Source organism: Lepidochelys olivacea (assembly GCF_965140295.1).
Source record: "Lepidochelys olivacea isolate rLepOli2 genome assembly, chromosome: 2".
Classification (NCBI taxonomy): domain Eukaryota; kingdom Metazoa; phylum Chordata; order Testudines; family Cheloniidae; genus Lepidochelys; species Lepidochelys olivacea.
Genome location: NC_140412.1, coordinates 39,930,598 through 39,955,052, shown reverse-complemented (window position 1 = coordinate 39,955,052; position 24,455 = coordinate 39,930,598). Strand labels below are relative to the sequence as shown.

The 24,455-nt window shown below is 38.3% G+C and overlaps 1 protein-coding gene across 1 annotated transcript in view; it reads left to right on the top strand.

The window, feature by feature from the left end:
* Positions 1–24,455, top strand: part of VPS13B (vacuolar protein sorting 13 homolog B) — a 928,263-nt gene that overhangs the window by 782,482 nt on the left and 121,326 nt on the right. Inside the window, exons 36-37 of the mRNA XM_084621078.1 lie at positions 1,935–2,342; positions 17,870–18,072. Coding sequence (XP_084477204.1) covers positions 1,935–2,342; positions 17,870–18,072 — 611 coding nt within the window. The remainder of the gene's footprint in view (positions 1–1,934; positions 2,343–17,869; positions 18,073–24,455) is intronic.

Below are 24,455 nucleotides of genomic sequence, written 5' to 3'. Positions count from 1 at the left end.
ATTTTGTTGTGAACATTTCAGACAGCTGAGTTGCATGAATGAAAGTGATCACAAATTGTGCTCTGTAACTGAAAAGAACTGTACAGAAGGGGGGGAAAAACCCTTTTTTCCTTAAAAAGGCAACTACAATTTTTCATTCTTCATTACCGAATGAAAGCTGAACCCCAAAGCAAAAATGTACTCACAGAGACTGTGTGCAGTGGCTTCTTGTCTGGCTGACTGGATGAAAAGGGGTTGTTGCCCCTACAAGGGGCTTACTCTTCAATTAGTACAAAAGATGAGGAAGGGGGGAAATTACCTGGATGGGCAGGGAGGAACAGGAAGTAGCTGGACCAGGTATGTGTGTGGAGACACTGCCCTTCCAGATGACCTGGGGGAGAGGGCTACTTATACCCCAGGCAGTTGATGAGAAGCCCTCTGTCACTGTGATCAGGCTGGCAACACCCACCCTCCCGCAGACTGATTAGGAGTAGAACTGGGTTTTCTCATGATCTGCTGTGGGCATTATGCTAGTCACCTTTTTACTTGGGGGCTGGAAAGGAATTTTTCCCTCACTGCCAGACTGCCCAAGATGGGGTGGGTTTTTTTGCTTTCCCCACAGCTGGTCTGGGACATGGTGGGGTGGCACAGAGGAAATAGGTTATGATGTCACAATGTAATAACTAAAAAATTTGGCAGATGCTCAGTGCAGGTCCTCATTATGGAAGGGATATAGTTATCGGGGGGGGGGGGAATGGATTGGAAGGGGATTTAGAGGAAAGTATCTCTTAAAGGAGGTGGGGAAGTGGGTTCAGGGCTCCTAATGTCTTGTACAGTGGGAAGCCAACTCCCTCCTTTTTTCTAGCCCCCTTAATCCTTATATGAGGGGAGGGCAGCAGGGTCCCAGCAATAGATTACATGGAATCAGGTTGGGTGGGGGAGGGCTGAAAGTAAGGGGAAACAATTAAGGAAATATTGATGGCCTGCACTGTGTGGTTTGTTGTTGGGTATTCCCACATATTTTAAGTGGGTAAAGTGCTGTTTTAATTAAACCACATCCATTGCCCCCTGTCTTTCTTATAGTGTGGCCGGGACAATAAAAACTGAGTTAAACCTGGATTTCTGTGCTGAAAGCCCCAACTCACTGGCTCTGAGAAGTGTTCAGCAGCATAAAAATAAGATTTAACTAACCAAAAAATTCTGCTGCCCACCTACACAATCGTCTTGGTACTTTGCGGGAATATAACATCACAACTATTAGAAATGTCATTGCAACCCATGAAATTCATTTTATTGTGATTTCTCAAAATAATGCATTTTGAGATATTTTAATTAAACCAGGAAGTATCAATATAATTTCACAGGAAGTACCAAGAAGATTTAACAGAGCGGGGAAATATTTATAAAAGGTTACATTATTTCTGTCCTGACTGTTTCCCCAAAGCAGAGATTGAGCATAACTAATTTTTTAGGTTTGCTTTACTGTTCACATTTAAGCACAAAATACATTTAAAACAGTATGATATAACCACTGAGTAGAAAACCAAAAAAGTATACACATTATCCATCAATTTAAGTGTGGTGAAAATTTCCACTGTCAGCTTTAGAGTTTATATACAGTACCACTAGAGTTGCTTGACAAAAACTCAAGGGAACGAGGAATATATATTTTCAGTATGATGCACACAGATTTATGTATTTACCCTCCTACACACTGGAGTTTGTCTATGTCTTTTCATAAGGCTGTGATGATCCCTGAACAGAAACAAGAAAATAAGATTGTGTTAAATTTCTTCCATTCAAACAGTGATCACTGTTTTTAGTAATTTTATTGAAATGTCAAAATCAGCCAGAGAAATAGCATTCTCCCTCCATATTTCAAATAAATGGTAATTATTTTTTCCATTAAATGAGTAATTGATAATGTTTTTGTCTCTCTCAAATCTTTTCTGCAGCTGACATAAATGTGGCTATATCAAAGCCTTTGAAAGCAAACTTGAGCTTTGTCAAACTTGATCAAATAAATCATTTCCTGAAGAAAATCATAAGGACGAATGACTATGAGACTAGCAAAGAGGCTGATTCTTCAGCCAATAGCATTCCAATCAAGGATGACATATCAGCACCCGAATGTTCCATTAGAAAAGATTCTCAACCTGCAGTAAGTGCTAATGGAGAGAAAATGACTTCAGTCCAAGAAAACTTGTGGAGAGTTGTTTCCTGTTTTCAAAAGATTTCCATTCAGACTGCTCAAATGGTTGTTTCTATGGAAACCACGCCACACCCAAATAAACCTTGCCTGTTAGTATCTTTATCAACCCTCAGTGGAAGTCTGCATGTCAAAGCTGGACATAAAACTACAGGTAAGAGCTTTTAAAAATGAAAGATGCTACTTATTTGTATAAGTGTCATTATATTCCCCATTTTACAGCTTGGTAAAGTGAGATATAGAGATTTGTGTTGTTGCTCCAGGTAACACAGTGGTTAGTAGCAGAATCAATTACCATAATTCTCTACTCTGAGGTAGGAGTTGGGGTTTGATGTGGAGCTCAGTTAACTGGTTGCAGTTCCCTGATTCGGGGCTGTCTGACCTGGAACAAGTTATGGCTACACAGGGGCATCCCTAATTTATGCTGCTAGCATAAGGTTCCCTATGATAGTAGAGCTCCATTCTGCCCATCTCCCTCCCTCTCTGTCCCGTCCTCCTCACCTCTCCCCTGGTCCCTTTAGCCCAGAGTGTGGGGAAGGCTGACACAGGAGTTAGCAGTGCCATCTCCACCAGCTTTCTACTGGCAGAGTGTTCTCCTGGAATTCTCCATTAGCTTTCTCCCATCACTTTAAGGCCACTTTGCACAGCTTACATAGCACAAAGTGGCTTTAGTGGATTGGAGAATCTAGATTTCCAAGAATCCTGATTTCCAATCTTTTACTGTAACCAGTAGACCACCAAAAAAAGTCAACCTTCCCCCCAAAACCCTCCCCAAACCCACTCAAACTCTGTAAATTTTAGAACTACGATTTTATAAAGTAGTTCACCAGTATTAGAGAAACCAAGCCTGCCCTCTCCTATATTCTTTTTCATATTGTGTAGTAATTAGAACTGGGGACTGGAATTCAGGATTACTGAGTACTATTTCTGGCTTTGCCTTGGACTTACTGTGTGGCCTTGAACCAATAAGCTAACCTGTCTTTGCCTCAGTTTCTCCATTAGTAAATGTAGGGAATAGTTTCAGTACTTCCTGTACTTGTCAGGGATGTTATATGGTTTAATGGTATTTGTAAAATGTTTGAGGGCCTGGGATAAATTACAAAGTACTGTAAATATTAATTGCTACTGTTTTATTATTAATTTTTCATAATTCTGGGTTGAATTCTGACTACATGGATACTGTAAGAAATGCTGCTAATGTGTATGCATACAAGAGAGACAAATTAGAACTTCCACACAGTAGATACTAGAGACCAGATTTTTAAAGGTATTTAGGTACCTAAAGATGCAGATAGACTTGTGGTGGGATTTTCAAAAGTACCTAGGCACCTAACTCACTGAAATCAATAGAATCAATGGGAATTAGGCACACAGACACTCTCAGTCAGAAAATGAAATTTCCAGTTGTGACTACTGCTGTCACTGCTGTGAGACTTAGGGTACGTCTACACTACCGCTTATGTCACTCAGGGGTGTGGAAAAACCACCCCACTGAGTGACGCAAGTTACAGCAACCTAAGCGCTGGCCACACCGGCACTATGTCAGTGGGAGACACTCTCCCGCCAACATAGCTTCCTCCTCTCAAAGAGGTGGAGTAATTATGCTGACAGGTGAGCTCTCTTCCATTGGCAGAGAGTGTCTGCATCAGACACTCTACAGCAGCACAGCTGCTCCGATGTAGCACTTCTAGTGTAGACTGGCCCAAAAATGTAAGGAATTTCACACCCTAAGTAGAATTAGCAGAATGCAAAACATAAATAGATTCCCCTTTACGTTTAAGGATTTTTGCACCACTTTATAAACTGTATTGGTTAGTCTATTAGTAAAACTAATAAGATGGTGCATTTACATGATCTGGAAGTTAGCCAGACCTAGCCAGCTGGCAGTGTAGCTTAAGAGATAAAGAAAATGGTTTGTAGCTGAGAAGTATGAGTTCTAGGCCAAACTAGGTGATTTATTTCTTTTTCATCAGAAATATTCCCGCTCAGGCCAATAAACTTCAGTGCTTTTTTATTGTTTTAAAAGTTAAAAATGAAAAATTCAAGGTTCATAGAACATGAAAGGCTATGAAAGTGCTAGAGGCTGAAATTCTTGATTTATCCACAAATAAATTGCAGTACAGACAGAAAGAGTAAATGTATTCCCACGCTTTTCCAATTGTATCTCAATCCTCGCATGGAAAGAGCAGCAACTGAGTAGAGTAAAGGGCATTTTTAATATCCTTTACATAGTTTTAGCCTTTTGTGTGTTCTAATCCTCTTTCTTTCCATCACTTCCCTTCTTTCATACTCATACTTTATCCCTCCGATGGTACATTATGGTGTTCACATAAGCTTCTATATATCAAAGCCAAGCCTGGACTGTCACTGTACTTTAAAGCAATTTGGCAAACTCAGCAGTGTATATCACTTCCCCCTGAGTTTTCATCCTCCCAGAAGGACTTACCTTGACTTGCACATTAAGCCTCAGAAACGTTCTGCTACAAAGTTGTATTTCTTAATCTTTCAGGCAGTTCCAGGAGACAGATTATGTTTGGGTTTTTTTGAATGCTGTAAACTACACTCAAGTCTCTAGTATGTTTTTATTCTGGCAAGCACTTTTAAATAAAGCGACAGCAGTGCCAAATCTAATCAAAATGGAAGCTAATCATTTACTATGAATAACTTCCCTAGCTAGACAATAAAGAGAGATCAACAGACTCTCTTCACATTTCTCCTATTAAAGTTAGCGTATCTTTCTGTTTTATAAGAAGAAAAACACATCACGTTCACATGAGCTTTTGAATTCCAACACAGCAATGTGGGAAATTGTTTTTAAGTTTCAGTAACTGAAAAACACATTTCCAAAGAACTGTATTCAAAACCGCCTTATTTAAAACATTTAAAGGTAACTTTATGAAATAAGATAAAATATTGTGATGGGGCTTGAATTATATTTTTGTCTCAAAGATCTTCACAAGACACAAGAATACTGCAGTTACTAGCAAGAATTGTTTTATTAAGTGTAAAAAATATCATGCAAGTTAGCTGAATGGAAAAGTGCAGTAGCTGTGTCTATCAGATTTTTGAGAACGAGGACTATTTAAAATATGTCAGTTCTTGAATTTTCTTTTTAAAAAGTTTTATAGATTTACCTTTTGAGTTGAACAGGGTTAATGTCAGATATTTTATAGTATGAAACTAATACGCAAATACTTTACTGTGTCTTTGATTTTATAGTCATATAAGTATTGTGACCATCTGTAGCAGCTGCATTTTACGAATTATTTACTGAACCAAACTGAGCACAGTGACAAAAGTAGTCATCTCAGATGTACTGTTAAAACAGGGAAAGAAAAAGGAGCATTGCTTGCCTTTTATACAGTATGGCCATCTGTTGTACAGATGTTATTATATAGAATGACTTCAGATTCAATAATTGTAGAAAATTTTCATTAAAACCTCAACAATTTGCACTTGTTTACTTGAATCTGCATAACTCTGCAGTGAGACAACACAACACACTTGGTGTTTCTTTGGTTCTCACTAGCTTTCTCTTTGATCCTTTTTGATGTGCTGACTTTAATAAACATAGTTAAAAAAACTGTTCAAAAACATCATGGAAAAAACTACAAAGGAACAATTATTTCAGTAGAAACTACTCTAATCCCTTACTTACGCAAGCTATTTTTAGTGAAAAATGTTTTTTACACATTTTATGTGACAGTGTTTTATAAACAGTGTAAATGGCCCCATTTCCAGATGAGTTTTAATTTAAGAGATGAAGTTGGTTTGTAATGCTAAGAATTATTTAGAAAAACACACACGGGAGTGCATTGTCAGCTTGTTTCCTCCCTTATGAGGGGAGGGAGGGAACAAAAGCTTATGACCTTGTATAATGACTGAAGTTGTTTTTATTTTGTTTTATTTTGTTTTTAAATTAACAAAGAAACTTGCCATATGTAATTTGTGAAAACTATTCCACCCTCCTTCCCGGACATTTAAAGTTTGTACCACTTTAACCATGCAAACTCAAAACCTTCTAATTTTTTTCTTTTTTCCTCCTCTTATTGAAGAAGAAAATTGAAAAATACAATGGCTAATCGGTTGAATTATTTTTTTCACTTTTTGACGGGATAAATTGCAGTAGTGATTGTACACATCACAACTGTGGATATTTTAGGCCTAATTATAAAACCTCCATTCCACTTAGCCTGTTGCAATATTATACAACCCCAAACCCCATTAGTGTTTCAAGGGACTTCATTTTTATGGACACTCTGCAGGTTCTAATACAACAGTGACTTATAATCACATGATTCCAATTTCTGCTAGAATACTTATACTCTCCTCTGTACTTATAGCAAAGTCCTGAGTGATTTTAGTAATGTAATATTATAATAGAATGTGATGTACTGTATTGCAGAAAACTCTGTGACTAAGGTTATCATTAACAGTAGTTTTAATTTTAGTTTAGTAAAGACAACAGTTATAACTTTGTGACTTATTCAAGGACAGTAGTTTAAATGTGAAGGTAAATTAATAATTTAATTGTAACCAATGTATGTCGTTTAAAGACAGAAGTTAACATTTGGTTCCAGTTTTAGCTGGGTAAATTTGGAGCCACATCTTGAAATAGTGAATGCTGTGAGTTTGCTTAGGTAACTTTCAGGTACTTTATTTGTATTGTTGACCAGGAAGCCCAAATTCACAAGCAATCTGAGGAATTAAATGGACCTGAGCCTGTGAGGTGCTGGCCATCTCTTACATGGTGTCTTGCACCCTTCATGTCTCACTGTAGTCAGTAGCACTTGACGGTGCTCAGCACCTCACACAAAGTACAGAGCTTATTGTTGTGTAGTGCCTCATGTCATTAAAACCTGGATAATTCACAGAGGTTCACCAATGAATTCTAGAAAGCAGGGTGCAAATATCCTACACATGTGCCCCATTAGCTAATTTAGATTGATTTTGAAATTGGAGCTAACCTCCTGGAAGAGAGGTTGGGAACATACTGTCTCCAGAGTGAAAAAGAAGAAAACTGTAGACTCTCTCTGGACCAGTTTCCTGTTCCAGGAGGGCACAAGAGAGAAGACTCTCTGCTCGATGCCTGGGATGTTGGGATTTCACGCCACGAAAAATCCAGTGAATTGTTTTCTTGGTAAAAGAGTAACAGTTTAAATAATTTTCACTGCCCTTCCTCTATTTTGCAGATATAATTATCTTAGCGTGCAAATAAAAGGCAAAAAACCCCATTCAATTTCTTATGTGAAAATTGCATGTATTTCCACTAGTTACAGATTAAAAATGTAATGGATTTAAGATTTTTTTAATAAATATAAAAAATAAAATGTAGATATTAATTGGTATAAAGCAGATACAAAACTTTTCATTTCACAGTTAACTGGGCCTCTTGAGAAAACTTTGCTAAGGCGTTGTCATAGCCTTTGGATGCTGCAGATATGCAAGTTAGCCTAAGGGGAAATAAAACATTAAATTAGATATGACTACCTAAAATAATATGCAGCAGTAACAAGCCATTTACAACACCCAGAAGACCTTTGTTACTTTTAGAAAGAAATATAAACTCTTTCCAACATTTGAACAATAGGAAATGAATTCTTTGTCAGTAAAAGCCAGAGGACAAACTAAATATTTAAATGGCCACTGAGGATTGAAGTGGAAGTGCAGCTTGTAGACAGCTATACAAATCACTAACAAACCTTAATGAATATTGGGTGTGGGCATCAGGGTCCTGTCAGTTTTGACACTATGTCCCAAGTAGCTTAAACCCAACACTCAAGAAAAGGTGGAGACCTCAGCAGGTCTCTAACATCTGGGATTTTATTTGTCATTATGGCATACCCTGCAAGCGCAAAAGAAAGAGTAAAAGGGGATTATCCTGACAATGAAATGAGTTATTGAATCTTGTGATAATGAAAAGCAGAAGAATTCTAATTCTTTTCTATAGTCCCTGAGGTGGAGGTGCGTTTATCGTTCTGCAGAAGTAAAATGTAGGAGGGAAGAACAGATGGCCTAAAATCCATGAAACAAGACACCACCTAATCCCAGGACTGAGTACCACTATTAATCCTGGTCATATTCCCTACTGCTACTTTATAACAGGGTTCTGAGTTGCTACTGATGAACTGGCATGTCTGTTTTTTTTAAAAAATTGCAAACTAACTGCAGGTTGCTGATTTAAGAAAGAAAATATGTTCTAATTGTGTGGGACCACTAATTAACATAGCTAAACCTCCAAAGAATGGATGACTTCCAAATGGAACTGAATCAAACTATTTTATGTTCGTTCAGAACAAATAGCATTGTTTTCTCAAGCTCTGTTACTACCTTCATAATGAAAGCAATCACATATACTTAATGTATGAGATGGGAATTTCATTTCTGGGTTTATGGTTTGGGGATTTTTGGTCTTGTTTTGTATTTTATTATATAGCTGCTTATGCTATGTATAACAATAGTGGAAGCTCTGTTATTCTCATACTCCAGCTTTTCATGGTGAGTCTACAGAAAACTTGCATTAACCAGCAAATGTATAATAGCTGAAGGGTTGTGCTTTGATATTTTTTTAAACATTCTGTATTTTTCTGTATAATGGCTACACTATAAACATGTTTTCATCTAATACATGGATCATTTGTTTCAGTAGAGCAGCTGGGATCTAGGTGAACCAAGCATGTAGTGGGGAGTCAGGAGACCTAAACTCTAATCCCAACTCTCCCTTGGGCTAATTACTTAGGCCTACATTTTCAGGGCTGCCCAATGGTTTGGGCTACCTCCATTGTTGAGTGCCAAATTTAAGATGCCCATAGCCTGATTTTCAGTAGTTCTGAATACCCACAACTATTTCTGAAATTAATGGAGCAGCAGTTCTAAGCACCTCTGAAAATCAACCCCAAAGAGAATGTCTACACCAGAGCTGGAGATGTAATTTACAGCTCAGGTAGTCCTACCCATGCTAGCTTTTAATGGAGCTGTCGTTAAATAGCTGCAGCAGGGCAAGCAGTGGGATGGGCTAGCTGATCCAAGTATGTACCTAAGGTTTTAGATGGGATTATACTCAGGGCAGCTAGCCTGTCCTGCCACCCATGCAGCCGTGGGTACAATGGTATTTTTAGCATGTTTGGTCAATGACAGCTAATGTGAGCATGTCTACCCAAGCTAGAAATTACACCTCCCGCTCCAGTGTTGAGCCGTTTTGGAGCCCAGAGGAGCAAGTACCCCAGCTGGGATAACAGACTGCGGGGAGGAGAAGGGGGGCTGCCGCTGAGCCCCCTCCAGGCTTCAGAGCCTGAGCTCCAGCCTGAGCTGCAACTTCAAAGCACTGTTTACACAGCTATTTTTAGAGTGCTAACCTGAGTCTATCAACCTGCGCTGAGATGCTTGCTCTTGCAGGCACCGAAATGCTGTGTAGACATACCCTAAATTTCTCAAGTTGAGCACCCAAAAATGGAGGCACCCAAAGTTAGTGGATGCTTTCAAAAGTGTGAGCTCAATTATTTCATCTGTAACATGGGGATAAGAATGTTTAGCCACCTTTCTAAAAAGTTTTGACATCTAAAGATGAAAAGTGCTATTATATGAAAGCCTACATATTATTATGACCTTCATGGTATTACCAGTTCATTGTCCGTCACGGTGGATGAAACCCATTGACGTGATGGGAGTTTTGCCATTGACTTCACGGGGGCCAGGATTTCACTCAATATCTATTACAACATGGATGAATACAAGCTCTACATTTTTTGTTATTATTCTACTACATATTTTTCTCCATTAGAATTAATTTTTCTTTAGTTAGTGTAACATGGTAGCATAATGATTTACAAATAGACTGTAAATCATTCTATACATATGACAATAATTGACCAAAAATGAAAGAGATTCTGTCTAGACCTAAATTGGTGCTGTAACCAGGCACCGCAAATTCAGAAAGCTTATGCTCAAATAAATTGGTTAGTCTCTAAGGTGCCACAAGTACTCCTTTTCTTTTTGAGAAATTATCAAATCAGCAATTGACTTGTGATTTCCATTCTATTTAGCATTCAGTAGTGTTAGGAATGCGATGTACCTGCCTAGCCTTTCTTTAAGGGAGATGAGCTCATTTTAGATAGATAACCATCTCTGACTTTTCTTCTGATTCATCACTGACCTGAACTTCATTTGAACCTTGTTAGACACAAAACGAGCAGGATTCCTGGCCCAAGCTATAAAATATAATTAAGCCCTTTTGAAATGATGTGTAAAAGAACATTGCTCTACCCCCACTATAACCGCTACCACCACCACAACCAATAAAGTTAAATCAAGCACTGCCTGTAATGGATTAAAATAATAAATGTTCCTGGATTTTAGTGTTTGAAGTACTTGAAGAAAACAGGCTCCCAGCAGCCAGGGCTGCTGAATGCAGGGGGACATTTATTAATGACGAGTTCAAGGATTTGGCCTGTTTAAGATCATTACTTTCTGTTTACCGAGTGTTACACGTCTCATGTTTTTACAGAACCCACGTGTGTCCCTATGCAATGCTGAAAAGCTCTCTTTCAGTAAAGAATTGTTAATCAGTAATGTGCAAATATTGTTCTCCTGGGGAGAAGGAACCATCATAAGATTCTGTTCCATACTAATGGGAAATCCAGAGCAGTCCATAGATTGTTAACTTAATCTTGCCTGTAAAATTGTCCCTAATTAGATGTCTGACCATTTTCTAGTTGCTGTGGTTAGTCACTATTCAGTCTGGTGACTTTTACATTAACTAGAGCTTTTCCCCAATAGTTGTTTGGTCCAGAACTACCCCCATTTTCTTTGCAGCTGTTTGTTACGAATGCCAATAGAGAATACAGCAAAACTGCTTGATCCATTTATGACATAACACATCTGAAGTTTAACAAAGGAGGAGAGAGAAATTTACTATTCATTCTAGACATAACCGATGTGCATATTAAAAAATACCTTCCAATTTCTCTGGCAAATGCAAAACAGATTCTGAAGATAGATTTCACTGTTCATCATCACCTTTATAACATATCAAAATATGGATATGAAAGTAGTTAGAAAATGCTTAGTAAATAATTCTTCTTTGGGGAGGGGGTCAACTTTGTTGGTATAAATAAGTAATGACATACAGAAGCCCGACAAGTAACTTTATACCAACAATTCCATCTGTATCACCTAAAAAAAGACATAAAATCCCCACCTCCTCAAAGGGTGAGAAATATTTCCTCCTTCAGGTAAATTAATAAAGAAACGTGTATGGTAATTAATCTTCTAAGGGCCAGATCGTCCTGAATGTCAACAGTAGAGGAAGCTGTCTTCACAAAACTGCTACTCCCCTCCTGTTTTGAGGGGGCAGTTGGGAGCTTTCTCCACCCCCAAAGCATTGGCACACCACGTACTACTCTCCCCCGCACAAGCCCACCCTAAACAAGTGGAAACAGAAGCAGATTATGATTCTGTGACACAATCTCCTTCCCCAGTGCCTCCTAGGGTAGCACAACAATGCAGTGCCCCGTATGTGGCAAAGCCATGACTGACCTAAAGAAATTTTTCCCAAATATAGTCTGTCTAATGTTCAGTGCTGTTTATTGTGTTGTACAAATAAATTGTCACCTGTTTGCTTTTTTTTAAAAAAATGCTTCCCATATACACATCTACCAATCAAAACTCTGCTCTGAACTCTATCAATGTGGCTGTGCAGCCAGATCAAATATCATCTTTCAGCTATTTCCTGGGAAACTAATGACATGCAGAAATCCAGTGCGCGCAGTAGAAGGGAAAAAACATCCTGTGGCATTTTCACTTCTTTCAGTACTTGGTAATTATTAAAACTGTTACCAAATTATCAATATTTTAAAATACTTGGAATACAATGACTAAGCAATGTGTTTGTGTTCTAGTTCCTTCCTTCATTTGTGACCGAGTAGGACTAAAGGAACTATCCTCTTGTCACTTGTTATGTATATTCTAATATCTAAAGTGATCATTAATGAAAAGGGAGGCTATTTGTTTTTCTGTTGCATTTGTTCGAATTTGTCTCTGCCTTTTTACATCCATTGCAATGATAATAGATAAGGTCAGGTTCCTTATCTGGGCCCCTTCTCTCACCTGTGCACAACCTGACCGCTGCAGAATCTTCTAATACTGATAATAGTAAATCCTCACATCTTTATTTTAGCATATTTGGCTCTATATATATGACCCTGTCAAGTGTCCTTGTAGCGTCTGTGTTAGTATAAATCAAGTCAGTGACATAAAATATTTAAAGATGATATGATTGAACATCAAAAGCTTTCTCTGTCATTATAGGAAGTTTTCTTGTACACAGCGTTCTTTTTGAATAGTATTCATACTTTTTAATAGCCTTAACAGTTATGCAAATCAGTTTCTGGAGAGTATCTAACACATGCTTGCAGTTTTTCAAGTAGTCATAGATTACTTCCAGCTGTATAAAAAAATACCTGGATATGCCCTTCTAGCATGTGTCATCATAGTATAATTTTTATAATGACATACAGAAGCCTGATTTAAATTTCATTTTGCTCAGTCAGTATGGCAGTGCTTTGCAGTACTATTAAGGATCTGAGTGGAGCCTGACAATGGAGGGTTGGCAGCATTTGGTAAACATTGTCTAAAGCAAGTGGTTCACATTTATTAGTCTCCTGAAGATGTATTTTAAAAGTCATGAAACTAATTGTTCCTAGAGCTAAATTATTGCACTCACTGAAAAGTATGTCACTGTTCAGCAAGCAATAATCCAAACAGAGCAAGTTAACTTCTGCATTTCACAACAATCGTTTATGAAGATATATTACTTCTGTATGTTGCCATATCAAGTTCACTTGAAATCGTGACCATGATTTAATCTGTTTAAACTGAAGGCAGAATTCTACACAAGATGTTTGAGAGAGATCCATGAAAGAGCTGGCTGAAAGCAGTGTGTGGGAGGGGAGCACAGAAGAGGAGAATTAGTTTTTTGCTTTTCCAAGATGACTTATTCAGTAAGAGGAAAGGAGCTTCATGAGCTCAGTTCATGCTCTGTATTTCAATATGGTGCTTAGAAATCCTAAAATAAGCCCCCTGTGCATACTGATGTTACAGTGGTATTTCTTCACTCCCTTTCCCTTAGAATGTGAGTATACTTCTCCCCTAATGGCAGCCTACTGGGTTTTCTACTGCAGTGATATTCCAGTGAAAGAAGCTTCCCTAAAGCCCATACATCTCTTCACTCACTTATTTTTGCAGTTTCTACCTGTCTGCCAATCTTCATCTGTTTTCTTTAAGTACTTATTCTCTTAGCTCTCTCAAGACTACCCTTTGTGCAAGTTTATCTGACTATTCTTTGAATTTTTTTTTCATTACATACATATTGATTTATATAGTAAGATTCATTTCACCCCAAAAAAGGTCATTTATAACTGCTGTGAAATAGGATATAATGTCCTGCCTATAAAGAGAGAAATTCTGGTTCCTTATAAGAAAAAATAAATAAAACTGTGGCCCAAGTCCCTGAAATTCCTCTAGTATTTGTAGTACGTAACCCATGCAGTTGTTTTGCACAACATAAATTACCTTGTTTGAAATTCATCAACATGTCTTTTTCTTTATTAATGATTGTGTCTCAGGTTCTCACTAGGATATATAGCAGTTGGAAAGAGGAATCAATCAATCTATCTATTATCATACAGATGATTACAATATTATGTAGTCACTGAACCAAATGAAGTAACTCTTTTACGTGACTGTTTTAAAAGTGTTAAAGGGTCTAAAAATATTTCACATCTGCCTTCAACTCATGAATTCGGTATCAACCTTGAAGTTTCATGTTTAGTTCATTCTATTGTGCATACATTTTGTCTATGATATAGTCATCTATCAGAGGAACCTAACAGTGCTGTGTGATCTCACATATCAACTGCAATACTTAGGCCCAATGGAGTGAGTTAAGGATGGTGTTTCTATTTTACAACTGACTTGCAATTATTTTAAAATCGCTGAGCTAGATTCACTGCTACACTTTGGTTGCAAAGTGCAAGTCCAGCTACACAAGCAGTCATAAATCCAGGTGAACTGGAAACACAAAGCAGCCAGAGCATACCAGTGAATCTGGACTAGTAAACATTGGGTATGTGTTGAGTGGTTAGTATCATTTACATTTTATATTTTGTGAAACTGTTGTGTAATTTAAAAAACAATCTGCATAATCCTTGTAAATCGACTCTACGTTACAGCCAGGTTTTGTAATGGCTTTTACATCACTGTCACATGACTTGGGCATTCTTGTCTAGGTGCCAGAGCAGCAGGCAGGTCTAATGGTCAGAGTGGGAATCAGACCTAGTGTTAGAATAGGAGTTGGTAGCCAAGAATCGGAGCCCAGGCTCAGAGCTGGAGTCAGAGGCCAGGTGCCAGAGGCAAGGGTCACAGCCAGAATCATAGGCCAGGAATTGGAGCTGTGGGGACAGAGCTGAGTTCCCTGGAGTGAGGCAAGGCTGGGGCCAATGCAGAAGCAGGGCTGGGAGCAAGGCTACAGGCAGGCACAGGAGCTGTCATAGCTGTGTGTAAATCCTTTGAGCAGCCACTGAATTGCTGCTGCTGCTGGACTTAGGAGCTGATCTGCTAGTGCTGATTCTTCCAACCAAACAGGTGGCGTAGCCCATCAGGCAGCCTACTACAGGACAGCTGCACTTACCTGGAGACTGGCTCTGCTGTGGGCCCTGGTTAATGATAATCGCCAGCATAGTGCATGCTGCAATGCGTCACACTACAGTGTCTGACAATAGGTAATTCCAGATGACCAATGGGGTAAAAAGTGTGGCTAAAATATCTTCCGTACTGAAAGTCTTTCTTCCCTTTGCTGTGTGGAGCACTCAGCACGTAACCCTACATATAATTCATATTAAGAACAAAAACAAAAAAATCCTTGAACTTGCAGGTCACTTTTGCCGTATTACAAATTGTGAGAATAATCTACAAAAAAGTATATTTCTGCGTTTTAGAACCAAATGTCATCAGACAAGTGCAAAAAAAAAATTGAAAACATGAAATATTTTGATTTTGGTGCTCCTTAAAATAACTAAATTAACAAAAGAACCAAAGAAACTATTTTCTTGGGCTAAGAATTTTTGTATTGTATACTGTATGTTGCTGTCAGTTCACTGTTCTACTGAATATGCTGTGTTTATCATCAAAAACAGTAACAAAAGAAGAAGATGTTGTCTTATTGATACTATAAACATACTCCTGTTAATTATTTTTTTAATCTCGAAAGAGCCTCATCAAATGGGGCCAAATTCTTGTCTTGGATGTTCACACACAGGGCCAAATCCAGGATCCAGCACCAAGGCTGAGTTATCCAGAGACAAAATCTGATATTCTAGCCTTGTTGTAGTCATTGGCATGTCTCCTGTTCACTGCCATGGGGCTAGGATTCCATCTCAGAACTTTAAGTAATAATTCCCTAGACTGCAAAGTAGCTCCATGGAGGGTACTTCAGCCCAATTGCTGAAGTAGCTCTCTAGACCCTTTGCCACAGTAGAGTCCCCTCCAGTCCTACCCTATCTTGCATGCCTCCTGCACTCTGCACCGTATGGAACTCTGCAGAGGTGAGCTCCATGCTGCCCAGAGGATGCATACCTCTAGTGTGTGACCCACTCTCCCTCTGTTCAAAACACACCACACTACAATGGCACCTCTGTAGCTATGTAGGTGAGATTGGATTTTTCTAGTATTTCTATTGGAATTGACAGAAGCTGTGAAAATGCATCTGAGAAAAGAATTGGGTCCATTATGTGTTTTCTTCCATAACACAAATCACGTTCTTAAGAAACTATAGATCATTACATTGTAAAATTATTCTTGGCATTATACTTTAAAGTCTCAGGACATAGACAGATTTTTCCTGGATTTTGAAAGAGGTTCATCAGAGAAGTTTAAACCTCCCCACATATTTAAACCAGGCATGTTTACATTGTACACAGAATAGAATTCCATTTTAGTGGGATATTTCTTCTAGCAAAGGTTTGAAAATTCAAAATAGTACAGTCCTTTGAAACATCTGTACGCTGTAGGCCTCTTTAATCTTTCATCTTTTGTAAGTATCAAATTTCATTAGAAAAATAAGCTATAGGCATTGTGAACTAAGAATGGTGAAATTCAATATTCTCAATGACAATTCCAAAAATGAGCTGCAAAAGAGAAAAATGTAGCCTAGCCTCTAGTGTAGTGCTTTGCATCTAAATATCCTAAAGAGTAGAGAGATTTTAGGTACAGTTTGTTTTATTAAATCATTTTCATAGAATCATAGAAGATTAGGGTTGGAAGAGACCTCAGGAGGTCATCTAGTCCAGTCCCCTGCTCATAGCAGGACCAACCCCAAATAAATCATCCCAGCCAGGGCTTTGTCAAGCCTGGCTTTAAAAACCTCTAAGTATGGAGATTCCACCACCTCCCTAGGTAACCCATTCCAGTGCTTCACCACCCTCCTAGTGAAATATTTTTTTCCTAATATCCAACCTAGAGCTCCCCCATTGCAACTTGAGACCATCATTCCTTGTTCTGTCATCTGCCACCACTGAGAACAGCCTAGCTCAGGGGTGGGCAAATTTTTGGGCCCAAGGGCCACTTCAGGGTTGTGAAACTGTATGGAGGATAGCAGCCTTCAACTACCTGAAGGGGGGTTCCAAAGAGGATGGAGCTATGCTGTTCTCAGTGGTGGCAGATGACAGAACAAGAAGCAATGGTCTCAAGTTGCAGTGGGGGAGGTCTAGGTTAGATATTAGGAAACACTGTTTCACTAGGAGGGTGGTGAAGCATTGGAATGGGTGGTGGAATCTCCATCCCTAGAGGTTTTTAAGGCCCAGCTTGACAAAGCCTTGGCTAGGATGATTTAGTTGGTGTTGGTCCTGCTTTGAGCAGGGTATTGGACTATATGACGACCTGAGGTCTCTTCTAACCCTAATATTCTATGATTCCATGATTCTAAAGGTTTTATAATACTCTGTCCACTATGAATGGTTATGATGTGAAAAGATTGGTTTAATTGATTTTTTTAGTAAACACATGTTATGTATTTTGAGTTACTGTGATTGTTTCGAGTTGTTGAATTCAAGCAAAAACCTTATTCATGTTAAGAACTCTAGACTCTATCTAGGCAATATATTATAGTGAGAAATCAGAATGAAAGCAGAGAGAATAATTCAAAATGGTTATTTCCTATCAGTTTAGAATATAAGTGTAGCAGCTGTTCTTATTCTTAATATACTCTTGAAAAAATTGCATAGTTTAATGAAAAATGTCTCTATTCATAAAACTTAAAATACTCACACATGTAAAAAGTCATAATGTTTTGGCAAATAGTACTTTGTAAGGAATGTGCATGAAACATACCTGCTCCATAACTAGAATTTAATATAAAGTGTACTCAAATATGTTGGAAAAGCAAACTGAAAACAAACCAAAAGCAGTCTGGCCAGATTGTGAATGCCTTAGTTACATCGATGAGGCATTTACTCACAGAAGAAGTTCTACTCAAGTTAATGGGACTACATGTGTGAATAATTGCTCACCAATAAGAGTAAAGGATTCACAATCTAGCCTCAAGAGACAATATAGATTTCTAGACAATATATATCTTGGGAAAACACACACACTCCTAAGCTAAATGATATATTTTTCCTTTTTCTTCAGGTGTAATTCATGGATCATCATTTGTTCTTGACATAAATGATTTTCTCCTTAAAACAAGTTTCAAAGAAAGAAGCAGAGCTCTGATAGGCCCATTCTGTTGTTCTGTCAATGTGGAAGCTAAGTGGTGTAAGCACAGTGGTAATCCTGGTCCAGAGCAATCCGTTCCAAAAATACATATTGACTTCAGAGGAGGGCTGATACAGGTCTGTATATGTTTTTGGTGTATATGTTTTTGATGTTGTGAAGGCCAGGACTATAACAGGGTTCAAAAAAGAACTAGATAAATTCATGGAGGATAGGTCCATCTGTGGCTATTAACCAGGATGGGCAGGGATGGTGTCTCTAGCCTCTGTTTGCCAGAAGCTGGGAATGGGCGACAGGGGATGGATCCCTTGGTGATTATCTGTTTTGTTCATTTCCTCTGGGGCACCTGGCATTGGCCACTGTTGGAAGACAGAATGCTGGGCTAGATGGACCTTTGGTCTGACCCAGTGTGGCCTTTCTTATGGTTCTGATATATAACCGAATTTGCCTTGAATTCTGATTCTCCTGTCTAAACTGCACAGAAAACTTGTAAAGCTTTGCATCATGAGACAGTTCACCACATTTGAAAATTTTTACATTTTGAAAGACGTGTGTATTTATGTGAAACTACTGATTAAACAAAACTGCATAGAGTATTGACAAGAACTGTTCAGGCCATTTTACTGTAGTGTAGCTGTATGTGTGTGTTCCCTTAAAAGTACTGCATCAGGTTACTAACACTTAACATTTGGGAGCCTGTTCTGTTTTCTGTGTGCGTGCATATGTGTATGCATGCGTAATGCCTTGGGACAGCTCTAACAAATGCACTTCAATTTTTTAAAACGTACAAAAAATTCTCAGGGGAGTAATTGATAATTGTTGTTTGTAGCAATTAACACTCAGTTTTACATGCTATCCGCCACTTCAGTTAAATGTGTCCGTAACTTGAAGAATTACAAGAAACAGTCCAAGAAACAGAGGAGTTTTTGAAATGAAGAATTCTGATTCTGTATAACATAAGCAAGAGGGTTGTAATATAATTAGGACAAGATACACACATATTTACAGTAAGATTTACAAGCACCAAATGTTAAAAATAAATAAACTCCAGCACATAAACTGTTCAATAAATACTTATAAACAAAATGTTTGCAGAAATCTGGATCAGTTTGTAAATGTTGGCAAAATGAAAAAGGCTATATTTACAATTAATCATACACAACAAATAATTTGACAAGCTCTAAATATGACCTCATGTATCACCATCATTAATGTGTACTACGGTAGTACCTAAACGTCCCAAATTATATTGGTGTCTCTTTGTGCTAGATTCTGTATCACATATAGAAAGAGAGTCCCTGCCCTGAAGATCTTTCAATCTAAACAGACAAGACAGATAAAGAGTGGGAGAAAGGAATTGTTTATCCCCACTTCACAGATGAAGAATTTAGGCACAGTGAGATTATCTGTGCAGCTTTGAGAAAATCACTTAAATTTGGGGCAGAGCCAAGAATTAAACTATGTCTTTTGTGTCCCAGTCCAGTGCCTTAACCACAAGACCATCCTTCCTCACTACCACACCATGGTGAGGCAAAAAACTTGTCGTCAGCTTTGACTGTAAGGCGCTCTCCTCCTCCTTGCAGTATGAGTATTAAATGTTACTACTGAATCCTCCAGACCATTCCGTCAGGTGTCTCTGTTTTTAGTCTTTGTTTTCCTCTCCTGTACACTTACAATTCATAGTTGTAGGTTACTTCCAATTCAGGACCATTTGCCTTTCTACTTCCACAAGGCCATACTTTCTCCCACAATTTATGTGTGGCTGCAGAGGAAGGGAAAATGTGGTTTTCAGCCAGCTTTATTGCAAGTCTTTTTAGGTCTCCTCGGGCTTCCTGCTTCAGTACTCATAGTGAAAAGATCTTTTGTCTCTGTTCTTCCACCCACCAACTGCAGACTTTTGACCTACCATCTGGTGGTTTCATCCTGTGATGAAATCAATAGATAAGGTTGCTTCTGTTTTTCTCTCTCTCTCTATGGGTACACTTCTGCACTTAGAATCCTGAATCATTGGTGGTCACCACATTGTGTCAGACAAATACTTGAGATACTGCATTCTAGATAGCCTACTAGTTTTTGGTGTCTTGATATTCCACTGGGTCCAACACTGGAATTCCAAGGACCAGGGCTCAATTAAATTCTGAGTGATGTGGCACGGATTAGACCAGCTATCTCTTTAAATTAGATGCAGAGGGGGTTCTGGGAATATGTCAGGGCAATTGTTGAAAAATTACTTTGTCATCAATTTGTCACTGGTTTGTCCAAGCCTGCAGGATTGCTGCAGACAGCAGTGTGAATGAAGAAATGCAGCACTGCTTGACAAGGTGAAAGGGAACAGTTCTTTAATTTTTCTCTCAGCCAGGAAAGACAGATCCATTCGTTCCCCAGTGCACTTGCTGCCTGCCGAAATCACCCAGATAGGATTAGACGTATTAGTGTTCAAATACCTGGGATTACATATCATTCACGGTTATATGATTCACCATGCAGAGCCAGTTAACATGTAACAAACATTGCAGAAATCTTTTCAACATTTTTTTAAACCTTGTCAATTCACTTTTTTTCACTTCTCTGTCTTTCTCTTGCCTTCTTCTGAAAAGGTTTATGTATCTTCAGAATTTTTAACAGGTTTCAGAGTAAGAGCTGTGTTAGTCTGTATTCGCAAAAAGAAAAGGAGCACTTGTGGCACCTTAGGGACTAACCAGTTTATTTGAGCATAAGCTTTCGTGAGCTACAGCTCACTTCATCGGATGCAGCATGAAGTGAGCTGTAGCTCACGAAAGCTTATGCTCAAATAAATTGGTTAGTCTCTAAGGTGCTACAAGTGCTCCTTTTCTTTTTTCAGAATTTTTAAGTGTATTTTCCTCATTTTTTTTCTACACACCTGAATGTTTTGATTAAGGATGGCCTGAACTAGAACCCTAAACATGCAACTCCCTAAAATTTGGGAACATCTAACTGAGATCTCATCCAAATTCAAACTTTGCTCAAATCAACAGCAGTGCATTCTGAAGATGGGCCCTCCCCCATGGAAGTGTGGCTCTAGATCCTAATCTATCCTTTCCCCAAACTGAAAATTGTTGGGATTCAGGGTTATGGTATGTCTGTCTTTCTAAGGTACTGATACCACAGTATCTGAGCATCTCAACATTTTTATATTTAAAATAAATGTAAAGTATATTTATCCTTATGAGTCCATTATAAAGAGAGTCCTGAGCTGCAAAGATTGGATTTAAATCTGAATCTCAATTAAAACACATGGTAGCATGTAAATTAAAAACAAACAAACAAAAACCCCTACCAAAATAAAACTGCACTACATATACACAGTTTCCTCCCTGGGGAGAGGATGAGAGAAAAAGCAAGGAAATGGGAGGACAAGAATTTGGGTCTGGGGTTTTGTCTTTTATTTCACCACCTATTTTTGCTATACTATGTCTCTGCTTTCCCCATGTTCTCTCACTTTCACTAATCCTCCCTGTTTTCTCTAAACTTCTCTTCTTTCCTTTTCTCATGATGTCACTCTCACCTTCTTATTCTGTTTTTTTTTCCATTACTGTTCTACCACACTGCTCTCTCTTTTGATGGTTTTATGGGTGAGAAGAGAACTGGATTACCTTCCAAAGAAACCAAATACCAGGAATAAGATACTCATAACTGTTATGTGGTTTCTTGCTTGGGCAACATATCCAGGTCTTTCTCTCCCAAGAAATATTGTGAAATTTACTTCATGCTGCTATTCTTTATCCTCTGTGTTAGGTTTATTAGACCTTTTTTAATCAGCACATGCTCATGAATTGTAGGATAGTGAGGGACTACTGTGTCAATAACTGCATGATTCAGAACCTGCACCTCCCCAGGTCCAAAATAGCCTGAATCTGATTGTCTTCCAGACTTGCTGGAGAATTGTTGGAGAGTGAAGGGGATTTGAGTTTTAAAGTTGCCTGGTTTGCTGGCAGTGAGTTATACTGAATTTTACTGCTGAACTTTTAGAGTAATATTTGTGATATGTTTTTAAGATATGTCAAGGATGGCTGCAGACTATGGAAAGGCATCTCTTGTGTGTTTGAATAAATCTAAATAAATAAAATAATTCATGTTTATCTATTTATTAACTTCTGTTCACTGGCAACTCTTTAAGGCTGTTCTGCATTTTCAGTTTTTACCAATTTTCACCAATAAATTACCAGTTTTTGTAATTAAAGGAGTTCTGTTTTTATGGACTTACACCCATTTATCAATCCACTCAATATTTTTTTCAGATACATATTTTTGTTAAACACTAACGCTTTATGTGATTGTTGAGTCCTGCAGCTCTAAGACTGAAGCAGTTCTGCAGAGTAAAACACAGAATACACACAGTGGAGGTTGGAAAATCAAACAACATTAATATCATGCTATGACTAGCTCACAAGGAAATGCTGCCCACCTATTTCTTTGCATCCGTTTATTGCGGCGCTCAATTTAAACAATCAATCCTCCACAGATAAAGATAGATAAGATAAGAAAAAGGTAAACTTGGGGCAAAAATGCAAATCTTGTTGGCCAGAATACCAACAAGAAAATCAGTGCTTAGAAATTTTCAAGAAAAGTAAATACAGAAGTGAAGAGGATTCATTGCATTGCAAGTACCGCAGCATTGAAGTCAGTGCTTGCGCTGATTGAATAAAGGAGCATGTCAAAAGTAAGCAACACAAGAAGTTTAAGGAAGATAATGAGTTTTGGGATAAACAATCAATATCAGGCACCAGGGCTTTAATGAAGTAGAGGACACAGCACGATTGTGTCAATGAATCTGTGGGTGCTCTTTGTTTTGCCGGGCAGCCGCTGTTAATTGCAGAGGGAAGTATTGGTGACTTTGTGCAACAATACTGTCCAGCAGCAAAAACCCTTCCTAATGTAGATAACCTCACTTGTAAGTATCTGAAAGAAAATGATGATGCTTTAGTATCTAAACTGGTGGAACAAATTGATGGAAATGTATCTAGTCTGATTTTTGATGAGTCTCTTGATGTTTTGGACCATCCGATTCTGGCCTTTTGTTTTCATATTGTTATTTCAAAGTGAATAAACCTGCATTGTTTTGTGCTGATGTGACATTCATCTGCTCTGCTGACAGCTGTTTTGTTGAGGCAGCAATAACCGACATGGTTGAGATGTACAAACTACTTTGGAAAAATGTGGCCACAACTAACACAGATTCTGCTTCCTACATGGCTAAGTTTGCACGGGAGATTAAACTCAATCAGAAACCAGAGCTGCTATGTATTACCTGTCCTGCTCATCTGATTAATGTTGCACTGTCAGCTACTGTTACAGAAGAAATGAAACACATGAAATCTTGCATCATTGGATTTGGGGCTGTTTTCAAGCATGTGAACAAGTTGAAAGCTTTGTTTTACCCAGTGCAAGACAAGTGCAGAGCCGACTGCCTCTGTTTCTTACCCCTGTTGTGCCACATCAGTGGATGAGCTTATACTTTGCTGCCTGTCATGTAAATAATGTGTGGACTGTGCTAATGCATCTCCTAGATCACCTTGAGTTGTTTGGTTCTAAAGAAAAAATTCTGAAGAGACTGGCAAATAACCAAAATGACTGCTGATTCTGTGCACCACTGTAATGTTCATTGCTGAAAACTTGGAACACTGTGTGACACACAGAAAGCACTGGAGTTTTCTCCAGCAAGTGCCAGCACATTTGCCAATACAGACATTTACCGGATCCTGACAACCAAAATGTCAGCTTAGTATAGCACAAAAGCTGCAGGAGAAACATACAGTGAGAAAACCCAGCTGTTTCTGAATATCCTTCCAACTCCAGAACACGAGAAAATCAGAAAAGCATTCAAAACCTCAACACAATGCTCAATAATGACCGTGGCCTGTAATCTGAAGCCCAAAGTGTTTGGTGCCAAAGATTCTGTTTGCAATGTCATCCAGGTGTTCACCCCTTCCTCAAAGTGAATTTTGCAGCAAACTACGACCATTATGCCAGAGTATTTCAACCATTTGCCACTAAAGATGAAACTTCAAATCTGAAAGGGGAACTTACCACTTACATGAACACACCTAATCCTGACAATGTGAAATTGGATGTGCTGGCTTTTTAGACCAGTCATCAAAATGCACTTCCCAAATTCAGCAAAGTGGCACGGCAAACTTTGAGTGTACCCCCGGATCCATTGATGCAGATTGCTTATTTTCAAAGTTGGACTACCTCTAAGACAGCAAGAGGCTCAACATGAGTGAGGATACTTTGAAGAAAATTATGCGAGTGTACGCTAACCAGAATCTCTGGAAAACCTACTAACTCTGAAAGACAAAAAATAGCTTTGTAGATAAAAAACAACTTTAAATTATACTTCAGTAAAATGTATATTATGAAAGTTTTGTTTTTTCTTTTTTCCAAGGGGTTTTTTTTAATAACAATATTTCATACCAGTTTTAATGTTTGGAAAATAAACACTGAAAAATTCCCAGATTTTTTTTTTTTTTTTTACAAATAA